This window comes from Eptesicus fuscus, chromosome 2, assembly GCF_027574615.1.
Source record: "Eptesicus fuscus isolate TK198812 chromosome 2, DD_ASM_mEF_20220401, whole genome shotgun sequence".
NCBI classification, from domain to species: Eukaryota; Metazoa; Chordata; class Mammalia; order Chiroptera; family Vespertilionidae; genus Eptesicus; species Eptesicus fuscus.
This window is the reverse complement of record NC_072474.1, coordinates 71659897-71682759: the sequence shown is the minus strand read 5'-3', so window position 1 is coordinate 71682759 and position 22863 is coordinate 71659897. Positions and strand designations below refer to the sequence as shown.

The 22863-nt window shown below is 36.5% G+C and overlaps 1 protein-coding gene across 5 annotated transcripts in view; it reads right to left on the bottom strand.

The window, feature by feature from the left end:
• The window catches only part of ANKRD17 (ankyrin repeat domain 17), a 165413-nt gene that overhangs the window by 69112 nt on the left and 73438 nt on the right, over positions 1 to 22863 (bottom strand). For 3 of the 5 annotated variants that reach the window (XM_054728424.1, XM_028133901.2, XM_008157462.3), the window contains exons 3-15: positions 21853 to 22009; positions 17451 to 17598; positions 17089 to 17236; positions 16203 to 16436; positions 13102 to 13196; positions 10793 to 11030; positions 8705 to 8896; positions 8209 to 8318; positions 4291 to 4378; positions 3046 to 3173; positions 2681 to 2824; positions 2163 to 2265; positions 6 to 752 (exon numbers count right to left, since the gene is read on the bottom strand). In XM_054728424.1, coding sequence (XP_054584399.1) covers positions 6 to 752; positions 2163 to 2265; positions 2681 to 2824; positions 3046 to 3173; positions 4291 to 4378; positions 8209 to 8318; positions 8705 to 8896; positions 10793 to 11030; positions 13102 to 13196; positions 16203 to 16436; positions 17089 to 17236; positions 17451 to 17598; positions 21853 to 22009 — 2532 coding nt within the window. The remainder of the gene's footprint in view (positions 1 to 5; positions 753 to 2162; positions 2266 to 2680; positions 2825 to 3045; positions 3174 to 4290; positions 4379 to 8208; positions 8319 to 8704; positions 8897 to 10792; positions 11031 to 13101; positions 13197 to 16202; positions 16437 to 17088; positions 17237 to 17450; positions 17599 to 21852; positions 22010 to 22863) is intronic. The other 2 variants (XM_008157463.3, XM_054728438.1) reach the window with 1 other exon arrangement.

Sequence of the window (22863 nt, the reverse complement as noted above, 5' to 3'; positions counted from 1 at the left end):
CCCACCTGCCATGATGTCATCCAGCGTGTCATTGAGGGTCTGAGCAGGGCTGGCTACCATTAACCCTTGCTGTGTTTCTGTCAGAATTCCTTGCCCCAGCCCTGCCAACTGTGCTTGGCCCAGTACTGGCTGTCCAACTATTACTCCTTGCAGTTCGGTAAGATTTGCGATGGACCCTGGAGGCAATGGACCTGCCGCCAGAGGCAAAGCTTGAGGCATGGCCAGAGGCTGGATTGGTGCAAAACCCATCTGAGCAGCAGTCTGCTGGGGATCATCTTGAAGCAAAACGGGATCCACTTGCTGTAATCGTGCATAGTCTCCTTCGGAAAGCTGTTCTCCAAGAGGAGTTAGTAATCCCAGATGTTGGCAAGATTGTTGCTGCTGCTGCTGAAGTTGAATTCTTTGAGCTTTAACCTCTAGATACTGCTTTTTTAGCTGCTGCTGAGTTTTCAGTTGTAACTCTCGTTCTACTTTCTGTAGTTCCTCCAAAATCTTTTGTTTCTTCTGAATTTGCTCCTCCCTTGTTTTGTTCAGCTCCTCGATCTTCTCCTTGGTAAGTTGATCAGCATGAGCCAGTTCCAAGGACTGCAGCTGTGCATTCTTTTCTATGGCTTCTTTTATCCTCTGTTCCAGTTCTGTTAACTTTCCCTGAGCCTCTTCTACAATGCTCTCTGGAGACTGATTGGTGATGTAACCCTGTACATCCTGGCTGTTTGCTGGCAAATGGCTGCTGGACTTTTGTTTAGAAGCAGCTGTGTAAAAAAGAAACCCCCTCAGAAGTGCACATGAATGGCATCCTCATTACAGAGTTACTGTTGGGAGGTTTAGTGCCAACAGTTATGCACCAAGTTATCATAGCCATAGAAGGTGAAAATGCACTGTGTTAAGGAGTTAAAAACAAATTCACCTTCTTTATCATAAACATAAAATGTATGTATTTTATGTGCTAGAGTCATCTTTGGAAAATTAATTTCAGAATTTTTAAAATAATCACATGGCTAAAATTAGACAATAGAGGAATGCAGGTTTGTGATATCTAAGGGGTGTAATTAAAGTAAAATATAAGACTATGTGTAATCTGGTCATGATGTAAAAATTTATCAGAAGAATAAAAAAATAATGCTAAACTAGTAAGATGTAGGGAAAATTTAGACCTCTAAGTCAAGGTTTTTCCACATTTAATAGTTGTGCCTTACACACACACATACACACAAAGAATACCCAAACCACTGAGAGGTGCCAGGAAATTAAAATCCAACTAAAATATGTCTTTGTTGGGGCCTACCATCTTCAAGACTGATAAAATCAAGACATAAATTCACATATTCCCACAGCTACCTGGCCAGTAGAGAATTGGGATTCAGTTTCTCTGGAAGAAAAGATGTTGGACTACACCATCCACTGTATCTTCTGATAGCCAGATGAAAAAAACAGACCTGGCTACAGGTACAGCAATCAGTATTGGTAATAGTGATTGGAAAGAGCTGGTGAAAATACTTAGAATTCTTGTTGGTAAAATAATATGGGTAACCAAAAACCAAAAATTAAAACCACATTGGTTCTTCAGATAAAACTCTTTAAAAAGAAAAACTGATTAAAACTAGTAGCTGTAAGGTTTTGGGACATAACTTATGAACATGCATGGTGTAACATCCACAAGTCAAATATGGACCTCCAGAATTCTAGGGAAACAAACAAGCATATCTGAAGTAACTCTGAGTTATTGGTTGAGAAAAGATATTCCAGATATGAAATATATATTATACCAGTTATTATAAAATAAATTTTAATCTAATTTTTTAATTTCATGCTTCATATCACTACAGAAATTTAATTTTACAAAAAAAAAACATTAATCAACTAATACCCAGCCTAACATTTTGACATGGATAGAAATGACCAGTTATTAGAGGAAATCATGGATAATCAGAACTGCATCAAAGATGAACATCTGAATCTCTCTTGCTAATACTTCTAATTCTAGCACAAGTTAGTGCTATTAATTATCTTCTCTTGCAATAAGCTTTTTTCATTGGTAAAAATTTTTTTAATTATGCCAATAAAATGCAATTTTATGCAAAAATAATTTTAAATGGCTAGGCTTTTGCAATCTTATCATTTTTACCTCAACAACATGTTAAGTCTTTAGAAGTATAACTGACCTTTATTCCTGATGGGAAGTGTAGTGGCAACATTGGCAGGTGGTTTATCAGGCTCCTGAGGGGGGACAACCATGGGCAGTGCTTGAACTGGTACACGAGGAGCCTAAGACAAAGGAAAGCAATTATGTTTCTGCTTTTCCTATACACGTCATTAAATAACATGCTTTAAATGAACAATAAGTTACAAAGACTTATTCAAAATATTTTTTCTTTTTTCAAAATATTTTTAATATGGCTTTATTCTCAGACAATAACATATTTACTTAAAATATGTTGATACCCAATTATTTTTCATGACATTTATGAACTTTAACTTCAAATGTTTATTCTGGCCTTAAAGAGAAAAATCCTATCAACCTAGAATCTGCATATTATACCAGATATTCATTAGCCACTTCAAGTATATCTACAAAGAGAACTACCTATCACAACAAAAAATAATCTAGTTTAAACTGAAACTCTGAGCAATAGGGGAATAAAGAAGATATAATATAAAATGCTTTTGTTTTCAGTCTTACCCTATTCAAATCGTGGGATGGGGGGGTTAACTGAGTGACATCTGGTGGAGGGGCTGAAAGCAAGTTATTAGGATAGTCCAAAAGATAGCAAACAACACTTGTATGGCCACCTTTTGCTGCTTCTATCAACATAGTCGAGCCATCCTAAAAGAGTAGATATGGAAGGGAAAAGAAACATTTTTTAAAACAAGTTAATTTACAGAACTATTTAAGGAAGATAAAGCCAAAAGTCCAGGACACAATAAAATCATAGATTTAGTAAATGAATACACTAAGAATGCCATTATAAATGCAACTTGTAGATATTTTCTAGTATTCAAGAATAAAGAATCCACAGTGCTACCTGAAACATATGAGTTACATACTTTTAAACGATGAGTAGGATCTGCCCCATGAGCCAAAAGTAGTTCCACCACAGCCAGATGACCCCCTGCGCAAGCCAGGGACAATACAGTATGGTCATTATTAGCTGTAGTTCTATTCACATTTGCTCCTGAAACAGACAAGTCACCGAAAATCGTATTATTAGTGTGTGGTTTCTTAAATTATGGTAAATTTCAAAATCATAAAGTAAAGAGAACAGTATAATAAAGCCCCATATAGCCATTACCCAGCTTCAATGATTATAAATAAATGGCCAATCTCATTTCACATATACATCAATTCTCCTCTGCCATCTTGAATATTCTAAAATAAATCCCAGACAAACGTGATACGATTTCATTTATAAACACTTCAGTATGTGCCAGTAGAAGATAATAAAAGAACATACTACTAACATAATCAGTTTTTAAAAATTAAGAAATGAAATTTTATTTACATTTTAAGTTATTCAGTAGAGAAGTGGACGAAAAACCAAGGGATAGCTAAGTGTGTAGAGAATGAACATGGCATAGAAAGTAATAATATCATCTTTTTCCAATGGGAATATCTGAGAATGAAAACAAGTATTCGTCTTGGATTTGGAGCATTGTGCTAAGCAATGTGGAAAATGGAAATAAAATAGCAGAAAAAAGCTGAAGTCGAATTCATTAAAATTAAGCAAAGAAGAGAGTATACTGAATATGCAAATAATTCCATTTTTGAAAAAACTATGGTATAGACATCCATCACAAGTGTAGTGTTCAAATAATTGAATCACAAAATATTTCTGATTTTTTGTCTTTAAGTATAAACAATTACAAACTGTACATTTCTTTAGTATTTTTTGGTAAACTGCCTTTTTAATTGTGTAAAGTCTTTCTATATACAGTCTTCCTCTTTTTTTCTTACCAAGTTAATCAGTGGCATAAATATAAAAATCCAGATTTCAAGATATATTATTACATGAACAGAACAGACTTTACTAGTAAGTTATCTAAACCCCTAAAGTATTACATAGAGAAATTTTTAATTTTTATAAAAGTGTTTCTTGACAAAGGTAATATTCATCATTCATAGTTTGGACCTATTCTATGTATTGCAGGATGTTTATCAAATACCCACTCACAAAATCTCAGCACACCAAAAAAAATGTCCTTTATCCCTTAATCTTTAAATACCTGAGTGCAGGGATAGACACCTTTGATTAAAAAACAAAACAAACAAAAACTATTTTTACACAAACCTACCTTTACTAATTAAGAACTGAACAGTACAAACATGACCGGCTCTTGCAGCTTTCATTAAAGGAGTTCTTCCACCTTCAGATTCATGCTCCTATTTAAAAAAACACATACTTAATTGATATTTAATTGCTAGTGAAGTTATTCTTTCTCATGATAGACTAATTTCTGAATCTAAATATATTAAACATCATTCTTCGAAGGAAATTAAGAAATACATATTTCAATTTAAGAAATCTAAATTTAGAAACATGTCCTATGGAAATAATTTAAGAACTAGAGATATATTCATGTGATTGTGATGTCCTCGTTTAAATCCATCTGGGTAATTTTTCCTTCTTTCTCTACAAAAAGAATTGTGAAACCTGAACAGTGAATGGCACTCTAGCATAGCCCTCTAGAAACGATCATTATTAGCATTAATCATCCACTCCAAGTGATTTTAGTTTCATGAGTTTTTATCCTATCTGTATGAACTTCTGTAAGTACATCTCTCTCTTTGACTTTCTATTATCTCTACTTTACCTTATACAAAAACAAAAGGCTAGGGAACTTAACTCTACAATCATCCTTCCTATATAATAAAGAGATAATATGCAAATTGACCGTCAATCCAACACACAAGATGGCTGCCCCCATGTGGTCAAAGATGGCCGCCCCCATGTGGATACAAGATGGCCGCCACAAGATGGCCGGCAGGGGAGGGCAGTTGGGAGAGACCAGTCCTGCAAGGGAGGGCAGTTAGGGGTAACCAGGCTGTAGAAATCCCTTTTCCACATCCCGCGTGGTCCAGGGTTCTGGTTCAGGGTTTGAGTTCTGGAGAAGGGCCGCACACAAATGAAAGGAGACTTGAAGAAATTCAATTTGGCAAAATGGGGGGCCAGGTGGTAGTCCAACTCTAGTGGGAGAACTACCCACTGCTCTGGCCCTGCCATCCCTTTTATTGAGGCTTTGGGGAAAACATCTTAGCCAGGATAAACAGAAATTTACATGGGAAAAACAAAGGTGGAGGCTGCTTCAGCTAACAATGTCTCAACTAAAGAGTGAGTGGTTAGAGCAATTAAGGTTGTTGACCAGCCTTCCTGGCTTCCTGTCAACATCTCTCTTAGTGAAACTGATTTGTTTCCGGCACCAGGCCGACAGAGGAGGGCAGTTGGGGACAACCAACCCTGCAGGGGAGGACAGTTGGGGGGGGGGGGGGGAGAGATCAGGCCAGCAGGGGAGGACAGTTGGGGGGGACCAGGCCTGCAGGGGAGGGCAGTTAGGGGCGACCCAGGCTGGCAAAGGAGGGCAATTAGGGACACCTGGCCCTGTGGGCGACCAGGCCTGCAGGGGAAGGCAGTTGGGGAGGGAGGGACCAGGCCTGCAGGGGAGGGCAGTTGGGGGTGGTGGGGGGGGCCAGGCCGGCAGGGGAGGGCAGTTAGGCATTGACCAGGCTGCAGGGGAGCGGTTAGGGGGTGATCAGGCTGGCAGGCAGACGAGCGGTTGGGAGCCAGCAGTCCTGGATTGTGACTGGGATCGGGCCTAAACGGGTAGTCGTACATCCCTCAGGGGGTCCCAGATTGGAGAGGATACAGGCTGGGCTGATGAACACCCCACCGCCCCTGTGTATGAATTTCATGTACCGGACCTCTAGATTATAAGATATTACTAGAGATTTCTAGATTTCAAAAGGATGGAGACTCTATTGCATCCTTGTGATTGCTGGGTAATTGAGAATGCTACAGGAAACGTTTTCAGATCTTAGAATATACAGGTTTGATAAAAATACTTTGATAAAGTTTTTTTTTTTTTTTAAATATGATTTTATTGATTTCAGAGAGAGGAAGGGAGAGGGTGAGAAACATCAATGAGAATATAAAGTATTTTATATATGTACTAGAGGCCCGGTTCATGACATTTGTGCACTGGGGGAGAGAAGAGGGATCCCTCAGCCTGGCCTGAATCCTTTCGCAGTTTGGGACCCCTCGGGGGATGTCCAATTGCCAGCTTAGGGCCGCTCCCCGCTGGCAGTCGGACATCCCCTGAGGGGTCCTTAGTGCTGCTGAGGAGGCAGGAGACTGCAGCTGCGCTTGCCAGCCGTGAGCCCAGCTTCTGGCTGAGCGGCACTCCCCTTGTGGGAGTGCACTGACCACCAGGGGGCAGCTCCTTTGAACATCTGCCCCCTGGTGGTCAGTGCACGTCATAGCGACCGGTTGTTTCATCATTCAGTCGATTTGCATATTACCCTTTTACTATATAGGATTTTTAAGACTCACATCTGATGAACAACCTTTGGGTTTTCTCTTAAGCCATATATTAGGTTATTCCAATTGCAATGAACTAAGCCAGTGGTCGTCAAACTCATTAGTCAACAGAGCCAAATATCAACAGTACAATGATTGAAATTTCTTTTGAGAGCCAAATTTTTTAAACTTAAACTTCTTCTAACACCACTTCTTCAAAATAGACTCGCACAGGCCATGGTATTTTGTGGAAGAGCCACACTCAAGGGGCCAAAGAGCCGCATGTGGCTAGCGAGCCATAGTTTGCCGACCACGGGACTAAGCAATATTACATTGCTGCATGTTTCATAGCCCTGTGGTAAATATTGAAAATATAGTTCCTAACTGAAGAAGCTCAAATTCTAATAAGAAAGTAATATACACACAACTAATTAGAATATAATGTGTTACAAGTGTTCTAAGAGTTCTACCAACACATGCAGAGCTGAAAGAGAACACAATAATAATCTAATTCAACCCTCTCCTTTCAAGGAGAAGTTAAATCAAGTTTGCAAAACTAATTACGGACGAGCCCATTTTAGCCTGTACGAGAATTTGTCATAAACTATGAACTTCTTCAGGAAAACTCATTTATTTGTTAATATCAATCCCAAGAACATATGAGAGCATGTATTTTAATTGAAACTAATACCACCTTTTCATGTCTCACTTCTAGCCTCTCATAGGCTAAATTGAAGACTAGTTACTTTCACCACGCACATCTGCTTTATGCTTCTCTACCTCCAAAGCTATACCCATCCTATACTATTTCTTCCAACTAGAATGTCTCTTTTGTCACAACATTGCCATATCTACCTTTCTTAATTTTACCCAGCCCCAAATATAATCTCAGATGACTTCTTTAGCTCTCCCGACCTTATTTACTCTCTGTAATTTCTCTATTACATCTCTTTATAATCTTAATTATGACCTCAATATTTAATCCTTCTTTAAAAAAAATATATGTATATATACTTTTTTTTTTATTGATTTCAGAGAGGAAGGGAGAGGGAGAGATAGAAACATCAATGAGAGAGAATCATTGATAGGCTGCCTCCTGCATGTGCCCTACTGGGAATCAAGTCCGTAACCCAGGCATGTGCCCTTGACTGGAATCGAATCTGGGACCCTTCAGTCCACAGGCTAGTGCTCTAACCGCTGAGCCAAACCAGCTAGGGCTTTCATCCTTCCTACTAATTAAAAATTATTTGAGGGAAAATATTCTTTATTAAATATACATCTTTTAAATTTCTTTTATTTAATAATGCTTTGAATAGTGTAAGAACAATTTATTTTCTAAGTTCAGTGAAATACCTCTAAACCATATTTGCCTTTTTATACCAAATCAGAAAAGCTTCTAGAAATAGTTAAATATCTAAGAGAAAATTATTTTGTACTAATATATTGAACACATGGTTTTCCCTTTTTTGTGTGTGTGGAGAATGAGAGGTAGTAGATCATATAGTCCTGCTAACAAGGAAAATACTAATGGACACCAAACAGTGTAGAAAGAAAAAACATGTCTAAATGAGATAATTATGGTAAAGAAGCTAACATAAAATCAGAAATAAATACCTTTTGTCTATATTCTCCATAAAATTTTAAATTAATTTTTTGTATTAGTTTTAAGTATTAGGATTTAAAATGTGACATAGCTTACCAGATCTGCTCCTGCCTGAAGCAACACATCTGCTACATCAGTATGACCATTTTCACAGGCATATGTTAGTGCTGTATCCCCTGTTGCTGTTGTTGCATGCACATTAGCTCCTGTAACAGTATTACACAATACATAGACTTAATAAAACAATCGTAAGATATAAATGAAGACACAGAAATTTCTTCCAGATAAGCCATATTTCCTCTAATTAGACAAAGTATCTTTATTCATTTCTAGAAAACTGAGAATATTGTCAGCATCTTTACAAGCAAAACAAACAAACAAACAAACAAACAAACATCACTGCTAGAAATTTAAGTTGCAGATACCTTAAACAGTAATAAGGTAATATTTACTCAGAATACACACAAATATTATCACATCATTTTTCACACACATATTAGTGTACCATAAGATCAGAAAAATTATTTGCATTATAACATTTTTACTTAAATAAATCATGTAAAAAACTCTTCCCAAATGCAAAAATGCCTACCTGCTGCTAATAAGTATTTAACTAACTCCAAATGACCCTCTTGAGCAGCTTCCATTAAGGGAGTAGAACACCCTAGTTCTATATCAGCTCCTGCCTTAATTAGAAAGTCTGCCACTTCCAGAAAGCCTCCACAGCAAGCCAGAGTCAAGGCAGTTTCTTGAGTTTCTTCTGTCTGTGCATTGATATTTGCTCCTAAAATAAGTATTTAAAGAAAGTCATTAATTTATTCCAGAGATAAGCAAAACATGTTTATTTCCTAATGAACTATAGTTTAAAAATGAACATTTACATTACTTTATTAAATAATAAAGTGCCTCTCCCTTACTCTGAGAAGCAGTTAAAAATAAACTATCAAAACCATATCCACTAGTGGATATTTGATGTACATAGCTGAAGCAAGCTTTATTCAGCCAGAAGGTACAAATCAGGTGCAATATTCAAAGCATTCTACATATTATTAGCTCCATTTTACACCTAAGAAAATTGAGGTTAATTAATTTGTCCAAGGTCACAACATTATCATTATCACTATTACCACCATCATCACAGCTAACACTTAACAGGTACTATATGATAAATAGTGTGTGTGTGTGTACCGTACTTTCCGGCATATAAGACGACTGGGTGTATAAGATTTTCCTGGGTTAAAAAGTCATTTTATACGCCAGAAAATACGGTATATTGGACTATATTGACGGGATTAGATATAATGGATTAGATATATTGGACTACCGTATTTTCCGGCGTATAAGACGACTTTTTAACCCAGGAAAATCTTATACGCCCAGTCGTCTTATACGCCAGAAAATACGGAATATATATCTATATATCTATCTATATCTATCTATACCTATCTATATCTATATCTATATATATATATATTTTTTTTCCCTCACAAAAAAACCCTAAAGATGATAAAATTAAGGCACAGGTTAGAAAGTTGCCTAAGTAACAAAATTGACAAGCAGTGGAGTTGTGATTCAAACCTAAAAAGTCTGCTGAAACTATGTTTTTAAATTTCTAGTCAATATTACCTCTCAATAAAAAGGTTTTAATAAAATGTGCCATTCCTCTTAAATTTGTCCAAACAAAAACCTTACTATTAAAATGTATATAAAAATTAGACTAAAAGTATGGATAGAGATGGGAGATTACTCTAAACCAGTGGTTCTCAACCTTTTTAATGCCGCGACCCTTTAATACAGTTCCTCATGTGGTGATCCCCAACCATAAAATTATTTTCGTTGCTACTTCATAAATGTAATTTTGCTACTGTTAATGAATCATAATGTAAATATCTGTGTTTTCTGATGGTCTTAGGCTCTACAGCAGCGGTTCTCAACCTGTGGGTCACGACTCACAGGATGAGAACCACTAGCAGGGTTAAGGTATCTTAATACAATAAAGTAACTCTTTTATTTTTCCCAAGAGAAGTCCATGTGTACTGGGCTCTTCGATACTTTTGTACATGCGCATTCTAGCATTTTTATCAAGTTAATTTTTATGGCAGGATTTCTCATACTGTTTCATGAAACAATAGATATATGAAATATTAACAGGTATCCTACCCCAAGAGAAATTTTCTTGTATTAGCTTGAGAAGTACCCCACCTCCACTTCTCTATTGTGGGTTTTGGTTTTTTTGTTTCTTTTAATCACCTGAGGATATGTTTTTATTGATTTTAGAGAGGGAGAGAAACATCCATGTGTAAGAGAAACGCTGATTGGCTGCCTCCTATAAAGGGATTGAACCTGCAACCTGGGTATGTGCCCTGACCAGGAATTGAACCTGAGACCTTTTGGTATATAGGACACCGCTCCAACCAACTGAGCCACACTGGCCAGAGCCAGTTCTCTGTTTTTAAAAACACAGCATTCAATGACTCTGAAAGCTTTATATTTAAAAAGTCTATTTGATTTTGTTGAGCATAGTATAGAAGCCATTTTCAAAGCAAATATTTTATCATTTGTTTTTGTGACAATCCTCATTTCAAATCTATTAGAAAGATGAAATACTGAATTTAATTTTATAAAATTATAATTTACATTTTGCACATTTATGCTTTAGTGTCATAATCGGAATGGTTACCTTGGCCTAGCAGTAATGCCACCATTTCTTCATGTCCTTCACGAGCTGCTTCCATCAATGGTGTATAACCTTCATCATTGACCTCTTCCAGGCTAGCTCCTCTTTCAATAAGTAAGGCCGCAAGTTCCACATGCCCACCACATGCAGCCAATGTCAATGGTGACTCAAATGAATCTGCAGGCATGTTCACTTGGGCACCACTGTCAAGAAGTAACCTAGCAACTTCAACATGGCCATCCTAATTACAATGCAATTAAAAAATTAAATCAACACCATTAAAGAAGCTTTAAATATGAATATTTCTCATTTACTATACAAATGAAACTTACTGATCTCCATTCAAATAAAAATTAATCTATACTTAACAGTTGAGTAAGCAAGTATTATTAAGACCTATCTATATTTCTTCAGTATAGAGTAGAAAAAAGAGATTGAGGATATAAAACATGCAGGAAAATGATGTATTCAATCAAAAAGTTTATTAACCATTAGGGGAAAAAACCAGTAAGCACATGAAACAAGAGACTACTATAAGATAATATCAACACTGTATGGTATAAACTTGAATGCTAAAAGGATAAAGATTAGAAAGCGAAAATTGGATTTTTTGTAGAAACCTTAAGAACAAGCAATCTTTAGATTAGGTAAAGAAAAATGCAATACTGTTAGGAGTGGGACAATTGTGCATGTGTTAGGGGAAGGGGAACACAATATGCATATGGGTACTTCCTTTGTTGTTCAACATTCAAATGCCAAAGAAAATTAAGAAAAAGGAAAAAAAGAAGTGCTCTCTGATTATCTTCTGTCCCCTTTACCATAGGTTTCCTAACTATTAGCAACTCCAAGGTTCCTTTTTCCATTACTTTTGTTTCCTTTTACCTTCTATGTATTACCTCAGAGGCATTTCGTCTTTTTTTTTTAATGTCATACTCATTTTTGCCTCCGTGTTTGCCATATGATACCACTTTAATGTCTTATTACTAAGGTTACTTTGGTGTTCCTCCAGCTCAGAATTTTCTCCCTCCATAGTCAAGTCCTACATTGCCTGGCCCCTACTAATATCTTTCACCTACTTAATAACACTTCCAGTGCCTACTGGTTAGATCTATAGAACATTCCATTTTAAATTCTTAATCTATTTATGGGTTGTTTCTTTAGTGGGAGTGGCAGATGTTTTAAGTTCCTTATCATGAGGATATTATTGATGTGTTTTACACATATTATCTTATTTAATCTTCATAACAACCCCAAAGAAAGGTATTATTTCTCATCATAGAAAATAAGTAACTCAAAAGCTTTGGAGAAAACTTATGTTTGTTTAAAAGAATAATTCACTAAAGCAAACACTGGCATGGCAATAAAAACAACAACAACAACAAAAACACACACAAAGATAACTCAAGTCTTAAATGGCTACCTAATATTTTTAAATTAGTAATTAAAAGTTAACATCCTTTTAACAATCATTCTCTGAAGGGAAGTTGAGAACAGAAACTTCAAATTCATTTGAAGCCTTTATCTATCTTGGGCATCTTTTTCTCATCAATCTGTCTATAATGTCACTTTGATCCATTTTTGTGCCACAAATCATAGACTGAGATACAGAAGTTTAAGAGTACTATTATTACCCATCCCTACGTACAAACTCTAAAACAGAGTTCTTACAAAAGGAACTCAGGGCCCAGAAAAACCATGTTAGAGAGGGAAAAACATAACACAAATAATAGTCTAATTTCAAATTTCTCATAAATAAAATTACTGGTTTCATGAACATGTTATGATTAGTAATATGTATATACTCTGTGAATTATATTCTCCTCTTTAATATCTTTGATCAACCTTCTTAAAAGTCACTTTTAACTTGTATGCATATATGCATAACCCATGGACACAGACAATAGTATGGTGAAGGCTTGGGGCGGGGGTGGGCTAGAAGGGATCAATGGGGGGGGAGGGGACATATATAAAAGTTTCATCAATAAAGATTTAAAAGCAAAATAAAAGATAAATAAATAAATGCAAAAACTACAAAAAAAGTCGTTTTGTGCCAACCACATAAAACCAGTATCGTTATGTGAGCCTAACAAAATGAAGGTAATGCTGTAAAGCTTCAGAAAGCACTTCTAATAGAAGTCAATGTTGTGTAACTGGCTCTGAAAACTATTGATAATTCAAGACAGCTGAGGTTCTGTTCCATAATAAGTCTATAATAACAGAAATTTTGAGCCCAAGAAAAAGACACTCAATGTACATTATATATTATTTATATAAAATATATAAATATATTTCATGTATTTCACCAATCTTACCATGCAAGCCTCCATTAGAGCAGTATGCATTTCATCTGTTTTATGCTCTTGATCTGCGCCTGCTTCCAAAAGAAATCGCACCATCTCTAGGTGTCCTAGACCAAAAGTGTATTAAGATAACTTAAAAATCTTATTCCAAAAATGTATGACAAATTATATTTTAATAAGTTTTATTTAAGTTATAGCAATACATTATATCAAGTCAGCTACAAGTTATCCTCAACAGCTGAATATAACTTATACCAGTGATCTTTGGTGTTCTACTCCTTACCCCATTGCCCTACAACTGTTGCTACTAGCATCCTTGCAGCAGATGGTCAAAGATGCCATTAAAATCCAACACCCAGAATACCCCCTCTACAACCTTTTAAGAGCCCAGGCATGCTATAGTTATTTTATTTATGGTGTGGAATAAATTAACTATCATGAACTAGCAGCCTAGGATGATTATAATCCTTGAAGTTATTTCTATGAGGAAATGTGTTTTAAACTTAAATAACTAAAATTTTTTAGGAACAACCTGCATATACATTGAGAACTGCATACATAATAATATTCTTGAAATAACAGCATTTATTCAATATTTATTCATTCTTTTATTTATTATTTTTGTTAATCCTCACCCAAGGATATTTTTCCTTTTTTTTTTTCGAGAGAGTAGAAGGGAGGGTTAGAGAGAGTGGAAGGGAGAGAGAGAAACATCTATATGAGAGACACATCGATTGGTTGCCTCCTGCACACATCCTGGGTGCATCAAGCCTGCAACTGAGGTATGTGCCCTTGACAGTAATCGAACCTGGGACCCTTCAGTCCCAGGCCGAGGCTCTATCCACTGAGCCAAACCGGCCAGTGCTATTCAGTTATTTAGATATAAACATACTATACCCACACACATACACATATTTATGTAGTCTCAAATAAACCATATGCTTCAGTTCAGATAAAGACAACACATAAGTAGTTATAAAGACAAATTTTAGAAATTACTTCAGATATAATAAATAGAAAAATTAATAATTTCCCCCCAAAATTATTTGGAATGAGCTTCAGTCAATTTTCAATCAACTGGAACTAGAGAGCAGTGGATGGTTGAATCACATATAAACAATTTAAACAAAACTAACTTGCCGAAACTGGTTTGGCTCAGTGGATAGAGCGTCGGCCTGCGGACTGAAAGGTCCCAGGTTCGATTCCGGTCAAGGGCATGTACCTTGGTTGCGGGCATATCCCCAGTAGGGGGTGTGCAAGAGGCAGCTGATCGATGTTTCTTTCTCTCTCATCGATGTTTCTAACTCTCTAGATCTCTCCCTTCCTCTCTGTAAAAAAATCAATAAAATATATTAAAAAAAAAAAAAAAAAAACTAACTTTGGTGAGTAAGTGCAATATCTGCCACATCTTGTTTTTGCTATCTTTTCTCTATCATTCTCCCTTCCCAAATAAACACGTCAATATTCAGCCTGAGTTCTATCCCATCTCCCATCTCTTCCTTGTCAATCTGTGGCCTAAGAGACCTCACCAGAAATAGAGGAAAGGGAGAGAGTTCTTGGATCATGAACCCTCTATATCCAGCTTCTAATTAAAGCGTGTAAGCCGTAACTACAGGTGCCCCTTTTGGAAAGCAGGGTGGGGCTACAAGCAAAGGAGAGAGGGAAGAGAGGGAAGAGTAGCTATATATAGCCCATCTCAATGCTCTTCTGGCTACCTGGGACTTAGTAGTAAAACACAACCAGGTTCAAAAAGTATTTGTGAAAAGGGCAGCGAGCCACCAAACCAGCCTGCTTAATTTTTCTCCTCCCAGAAGAATGGCCTCTGCCTAATTACCCAACAGAATTGGGGAACTAATGGATCTCAGCTGTGCTTCCTAATCCCCCTATATCTGAAAATTTGTTACTACCAGATAATCAAAAACACTTTAGATAGACTTTATTTTCATATTTAACTTCTATTTTAGTCATTTATGTATCTAAGCATTATCTTAACCATATTTTAAAGAAAATTATTCCAGAAGAACTCACACAATCTTGGGCACTCTGAAATAGAATGAAACAAAACACCAGGGCCAGGAGTAGGGTGAGGCAACAAAGTCCTGAGTACAAAATTTAAGGAGGTATTCACTCAAATGCTTGGGTAAGTGAAGATTCAGCCACTGGAAGTATCTCCTTAAACTTTATTTTCACCTTGCAAGAGCTTTTTCTTGATACCTCAAAGTCAAGAATTCATCACTTATTTTATGAAACAAGCATGGCATAGCTGTAGATATGGAGCAATGAATTGAATGGCTATGCAGACATCAAATTTCACGAAATTTGCTTTTTTAAAGTTTTAGTTTATAGCCATTTATCTGTCATAAAGGTGAAGTTTGAAAAATATCTGCTTCCGTGGGCTGTCTTTTTAGAATGCAGAATCTAGAGCATTGCTAGTTGAAGACTAAAGCATCTTTTCAAACAATTGTGTTGCCATCCCAAGAGTATTTTTCTGTATTATCAATATTTTCAGTTGGTTTACATCACTTAAAATATTATGAACCTCCTTTGTACAGCTATATATGGGGAGGCATTCTCAATCTCAACCAGCTCCTACTTCTAACTTTACTAAATGATACTCTAAAATTGTTCTTTTGAATTCAAACTCCCTTCATACCACTTCTCATTCTTCTTCTCATATCTCCTCCTTTTTCTTCAATTTTTCTCTTTTCTTCTTGGTATCATAAGAAATACCTTAAGTACCTTCTTATTAGGTCATTCTGGCTACTTTCATTATGTTTTCTTTTAAACTCACAGACTGAATACTTCTGGTTTCAATAGAATTCTTTTGTTTGAACCAGGAAAAATATTCTAACATGCAACACTATTTAAAAGTGCATATTAAAATTAAATGACTTTCTGATAAAGTAACTAGAATAGTCATTCTTTATTGATAATACTAAGTCTATAGTTTAAAAAAAGTTTACTTATTAGACTTTTACTTCAAAAGACTTTAAACACCTACCAATTAATTACATGCTATACACCATTACATTTTAATTTTACTTTTTATTTTAATTAAAAAAACAAACTGTTTACATTTAAAACTTTAAAAAAATATATTTTATATACTGTACCTTTATAACAAGCTAATGTAAGGGCACTCTCTTTAAATTCATTGGAATGCGTATTAATGCCAGCCCCATTTTCTAGCAGCAATCTGGCTACTTCCACATGTCCAGCACTTCCAGCTTCCATAAGAGGAGTGTGACCATTTTCATTGTGGTCCTCAATACTAGCACCGGATTCCAAGAGCACCTTTACAACATCTACATAGCCTCCAGCACAAGCATATGTAAGTGCTGTATTGCCTATTTTAGTGAGAACAAAAAGACATTAACATAAAATACTAAAATAAAACAATCTAATTAAGCATAAAAAAGAAACTGAAATGGGAGACTATAGCCTTTATACACTGAGTGGCCAGATTATTATGATCTCTGAAGGCATAATAATCTGGCCACTCAGTGTAAATTTAGATAATATACTTATATATAACTCTGTTCCTTACTGCATTTTATCTTACTGAAATCAACTTTCTACTCTTTCCATTTAAATTCAGGGTCAAATACATGTGGAAAATCAGATACACTCCACCATGATTGTAGAGTTATAAAAAAACTGAGCAATTCTGAAACTAACTTTTCAGATAAGAAATAGGTTATGTCCATTCTAACTTTAATCAGAGAAATGTTTCACAAGCTTTATTTTCTGGGATTTTAATTATTCATCATTTATAGACACACCTCATACCATTCTTTTAATCATACATATTTGTTTTCTCTACAATTTCAATTATCAGTTAACCAATGAAAGTTCAAGTAATTTAAAAAATATTTTTTCTCCCATATTAAGGGGGGGTGGGGGAGGGAGATAAAAAACCAACTTTCTGGGTAAAATAAGAATTTCTAAAATACCTTCAAACCAGAATCTATAGATCTTAAACTAAAAAATACACATAACCTGTTGAAGACTGTGCATTGACGTCGGCTTTATGAGCTAGCAACAACTTCACAATTTTGACATGTCCTCCATTAGCAGCAGCCATTAAAGGCGTAATGTCACCTTTGATTCCCCTATCTTCCACATTTGCATGCATCGCCAACAAAACCTTATGGGAAAAAAATGTTTAGAAAATAATTTCATTTAAAAATTTGAACATGTTTCTACTTAAATAGAAGAGCCAATAAACACAAAATGTAGCTAACAAAACTATTGGTTGAAACAATCATAATGGCTGCCTTTATTATTTCCCTACTAAGCAGGCCAGATTAAAAACAAAACAAAATTTAAAAACTCATGAGCTTTATTTTGATAATACAAACCTGTGCAAGCTCATAGTATCCAGCAGAACAAGCCAAACAAAGGAGGCTCTCCCCTTCCTCAGTGTGTTCATTTACACTTCGCCCTTCAATGAGTAACTTTCGCACAGCATTTACATCTCCTTCTGAACAGGCTTCTGCCAAACTGCGGCTATTAGGGAAAGAATATTGCAATATCAGGGTATGATATTATAAAACACTGAACAGCCTAAGTACATAGTGTTAAGCTAGAATAATTATTTCAATAGGATCTATAGGAAAAAAACTGAAAATAATTCAGTTCATTAAGTTTTTTAATCTCAATATAAAAGTCACTGAATTCAATTCTTTTAACATTATAAATGTTATCTGTTATATAAAAACAGAGGCCTGGTGCATGAAATTCATGCACGGGGGGGGGGGGGTTGGGGGGGGGGAAGGGGGGGTTGGTGTTCCCTCAGCCAGGCCTGCACTTTCTCACAATCCAGGACCCCTCAGGAGATGTCTGACTACCAGTTTAGGCCCGATAAACTGGCAGTCAAGTCAGGACATCCCTCTTGCAATCTGGGACCGCTGGCTCCTAACTGCTCACCTGCCTGCCTGCCTGATCGCCACTAACCACTCACCTGCCTGCCTGATCGCCCCTAACCACTCTGCCTGCCTGCCTGATCGCCCCTAACCACTCGTCTGCCTGCTTGACCACCCCTAACCGCCTCTGCCTAGACCCACGCCGTGGCGGCTTCATCCGGAAGGTCGTTCAGCTGTCCGGTCTAATTAGCATATTACGCTTTTATTATTATAGATTATTATAGATAAAGTCAAATTTACTGTAAGTGTAAAGAAACCAAAATTTTAAAACATAAAACTTTACAGAATATCACATGAGTAAAATAAAATTTATAAGTACACTTCATTTTGTTTAGGAACTGGAATTTGCTTCTTTTTTTTTTAATCGTCACCTGAAGACAGACTTCATGAGAGAAACACTGATGCAAGAGAAAGAAAGATCAGATCAATCTATCAGTTGCTTTCTGTACGTGCCCCAACCCCACCTGCAACCCAGGTATGTGCCCTGAGCTCCTTCAGGTTCTTTTGAATGAGAAAGCCAGAGATCTGTTTTAAGAAAAGTAGATCATGTCATTCCTGCTCAGAATCTTCCAATAGCCTCTAATCTCACAATAAAGGCCAAAATTTATACAACATCTGTCCAGTGGTAACATCCACACTCTTCCTTTTTATCTTCTTGTTTCATCACTTACTATACTCACTCTTGCTCTTTCTACTTTAGCCACATTGATTTTCCTGCTTGTTATAAAAAATGCTAATTAAGCTCCTTTTACCAAGAGAACCTCTCTCAGACACAGCTCACTCACTCCCTTGACTATTTCAGATTTTTACTAAAAGGCCACCTTTTTTTATTTTATTTTATTTTTTTAATTTCTTTATTGATTAAGGTGTCACATATTTGTCCTCATCCCCCCATTCCCATCCCACACCCCTCCCCCCGGATGCCCCAACCCCCTCCCTCTGAGGCCCGATAGTCCGATCGATGCCTCCTTGTTTCTGGTTCTGTTCTTGTTCCTCAGTCTATGTTGTTCATCATTTCCCCTAGATGAGCGAGATCATATGTCACTAGGTATATACTTATAAGAACTGAATGTGAGACGAGCAATAATAGTTATGCTGACAGGCAAATGAATCAGTCTGTAGTGAGTTTCTTTCTGGACCAACAGTTCTTTTGAGACCCAATTTCAATGTCCACCAGTTCCTTATGTGTACATGTCAGCACTGACCCCTCAGCTCTGGATGGTGGACAAATGGTGGTAACGGAGGTCCGACTCCCTCTGGTTTGGTCTCGGCCGGACCCAGGGGCACGGCTTCACCCGGACTAGGGGCACGTGGCCTCACCCAGACCCAAGGGGCGCGTGGCTTCACCCGGGCCCAGGACCCAGCCTCACCCGGATGGATCCAGGGGCACACGGCCTCACCCGGACCCAGGATGCGGCTTCACCCGTACCCAGGGGTGCAAGGCCTCACCAGGACCCAGGGGCACATGGCCTCACCCGGGTAAAAGGCCACCTTTTAAGTGAGGATCTCTGACCATTAAAAATGCAGTGTGACCTCCAACACCACACACTGCCCTAGCACTTCCCCACTCAATTACCTGACCCATAATTCTTACTATTCATTGTGTGCCATACTAAGTATTTCACCTACTTGTTAATTTTGTTTCCTTACCAAAGTCAGTCTTGAATAGCAGTTAGCAGTTAGTAAGCTTATCTCTTATCTTCCATTCTATAGGATACTGACTGTTCCTAAACTGTCAGTGTTCTCTATCCTTTTTAAACATATCCTTCCCACAAGACACTTTCTATATAAGAACATACCCTACCTTTCTCTCTTTCAAGTGGTCTCTTATTCTCTCCCCCCATCAGGCACACACCACCCTCTACCTTCCCACTTAAATTTCATTCAATTTCCACATGTGTTTGCTAGCTTTAAAACAACCTTATTGGAATTACTCTAGCAACAGCTGAATTTAAGAACTCATGACAAAGGGTATGCTAAATATGGCACATGATACTGCACTTACCTAATGTAAAATCTGGAATGAAGCACTCACTGTAGTCCACTATATTTCTCATGCCTTGCTGAATAAATATCACTGTCACAAACATGTTCTACTGCTTTGTTGATAACTTCTAGTATTTTCAATGCCCCAAAGATCTATAATTGTTTTTTTCTATTTTATTTCCAGTTTGAATTAACACATTAAGGTATTTTAATTTTCTCTTCAAGATGTTTTATAATTTTCTCATTTTCTCTCTTGCCAGTCTCAGCAGGCACCACATCAAAATATATCTAGAGATTGCCTGGCCGGAGTGGCTCAGAGGTTGAGCATCGACCCATGAATCAAGAGGTCACCGGTTTCTATTCCTGGTCAGGGCACATGGCCAGGTTGCAGGCTCAATCCCCAGTAAGTGGCGTGCAGGAGGCAGCTAATCGATGTTTCTATCTCTGCCTTTCCCTTCCTCTCCCTCTGAAAATCAATAAAGTAAAAACAATTTTTTTAAATATCTGGAAATCAATAATACTGTAGGCCAGAAAAACTGAACTGTTAACTAAGGAACAGAATCTGAGGATACCTAAAGAAGAATTAATATATGAGAAGATTGGTAAAGTAAATTAATAAGAACACAAAAATCTACATAAATAAAGACAATACAGAGTAAAGAGAAATAGCAAATTCATACTCTTGGTAATACTATATAACTTATTTTACATTCTTAAAAGTAGAACTGGCTTTGTACAGCCCGGTCGACATGGCTCAGTGGTTGAGCGCTGACCTATGAACCAAGAGATCAGAGGTTCGATTCCCGGTCAGGGCACATGCCTTGATTGTAGGCTCCATCCCAGGTAGGGGGCATGCGTGAGGCAGCCAATCAATGATTTTTCCCTCATCACTGATGTTTATACCTCTCTCTCCCTCTCCTTTCCTCTCTGAAATCAATAAAAATAAATATAAAAATATATTAAAAAACAAAAACTAAACTATTATACAAAAACCAATTCTTAAATGCTATTTTTAATTCTCTAAATATATATAAAAGAGAATATTCCCATTTTCTCAATTGTTTAAAGGCAACTGCTAAAATAAACAAAATAGCTTCCTTTTAAAGAAAAAAAAGGAAGCTTCTAAGGATATAAGGAACACGTATTAATGATTTTCCCCCAGCCATTTCTTTGGAGTTTACATCCATTTTTCACACTGCTATATATATAATTACTTTCATATATGAGATAGTGTAATTTTTATTGCATAGCATCATCAGAAAAACTTAAAAAGCTAAGTCACAACCAATTTAGTGAATGAGCCCTTACTATACTATATAGAAGGAATTGTAGAACATACAAAAATAAATGTACATGCTACAATGTGCTTGAATGTAAGTGTTACATTCAAGTAATGGAACTAAATCTATGACATTTTTTGTACATTTATAAAGCAAACAAATAAAAACCATGTCCTTTAAAACAGAACTATGTACATGAACTGGAAAATGGCATGACTAATTAGAAAGCATTTACTTCTTTGTCACCAAAACATTAAAAGAAAATCTAAATCAGCAAAATATCTTTTATAATGTTATCAGCTAAGAAGTTAGCTTTGCAGATCGGCAGACACAATGGTGTCCCAGCTCTGCCACTTGTCACCTATTTGAACTTAAGTTATTCACTTCTCTTAAGCTTTTCTTAAGTAAAATGGGTATAAAAACAAAACCCATGATTAAGACTTTTTGTTAGTATAAACAAGATAACACATGTAAAATGTCTAGTATAGTTCCAGGAACAAAATAAATGTTAATTATTCTATTATTTTTAAGAAAATGTTTTTTTATATTGATTACAATGAAAATGTACTTACTTGTCCGACTGCCCTGCATTGGCTGTGCTTTCAGCTCTCATACGGGTAAGTGCAGCAGCAGCTTCATCCAACGCACAACTAACAGATGATGTCAACCTCCGAAGCACTTCAGGATCTGCAAAGGCTTTACCATCAGCCGTAGATAATTTGCCTATTCCTATATATTATTGTCACACCAAAATGAATGCACCCAAAAGGAGAAATAAAGCAAAATTCAAGTTATTTAACTCTATATATGTTATCAAATAACCTACAAATGGTACATTATAAGTATATGTTGTCTGCTCTGAATCTTTTGGAAAAACACTCTTCTCCAATTCTCTGATAATCTTCCTATTCCTTCCAAGTGACCTATAACTGCTTAATTCCATGATTCTCCTGTGCCAGAAATGGGTGTTTGGCTTTACTGAGACAATTAAACAACCTATGTTCAAAGGATGTTAAATTGCTAAGATGAGGATCTTGAATATTTTGGTCACTTTTCTCACCTTAGTGAAAAAGACTACCCCAAAAATAAGTCAACAAAGAAAAGAACAGAACAGATAAGTAAGAAAGGAAACAGAATTCTGATAAAGTTATTTTGACTCAATGGTGCCAGAAGCCAGCACCAAACCTATACTTTTGGTAAATACCCACTTTTATTTAAGAACTAGAGGCTTGATGCACAAAATTCGTGCAAGGGGCTTGGCCCTTGCAACCGCATGGCTTGCCTCGGCCCTCGCAGCTCCGGGTTCATCCGGAAGGATGTCTGGAAGGTGTTCAGCTGTCCGGTCTAATTAGCATATTATGCTTTTATTATTATAGATGTTTAGTTGGGCTACTATCACGTGACTAAAAATGGACTAATAAAACATTATAGGCTATAATAACCTATATCTGAATACCTATTACCTATTTATTTCAAATTAGGACTGCAACTTATTATACTCAAAATCCTATCTAAATGTACCATATTTTCAAAATTCAGAATAACATTTCAAAAAGAAAAACATTTCAAAAGCAGAAATGGTT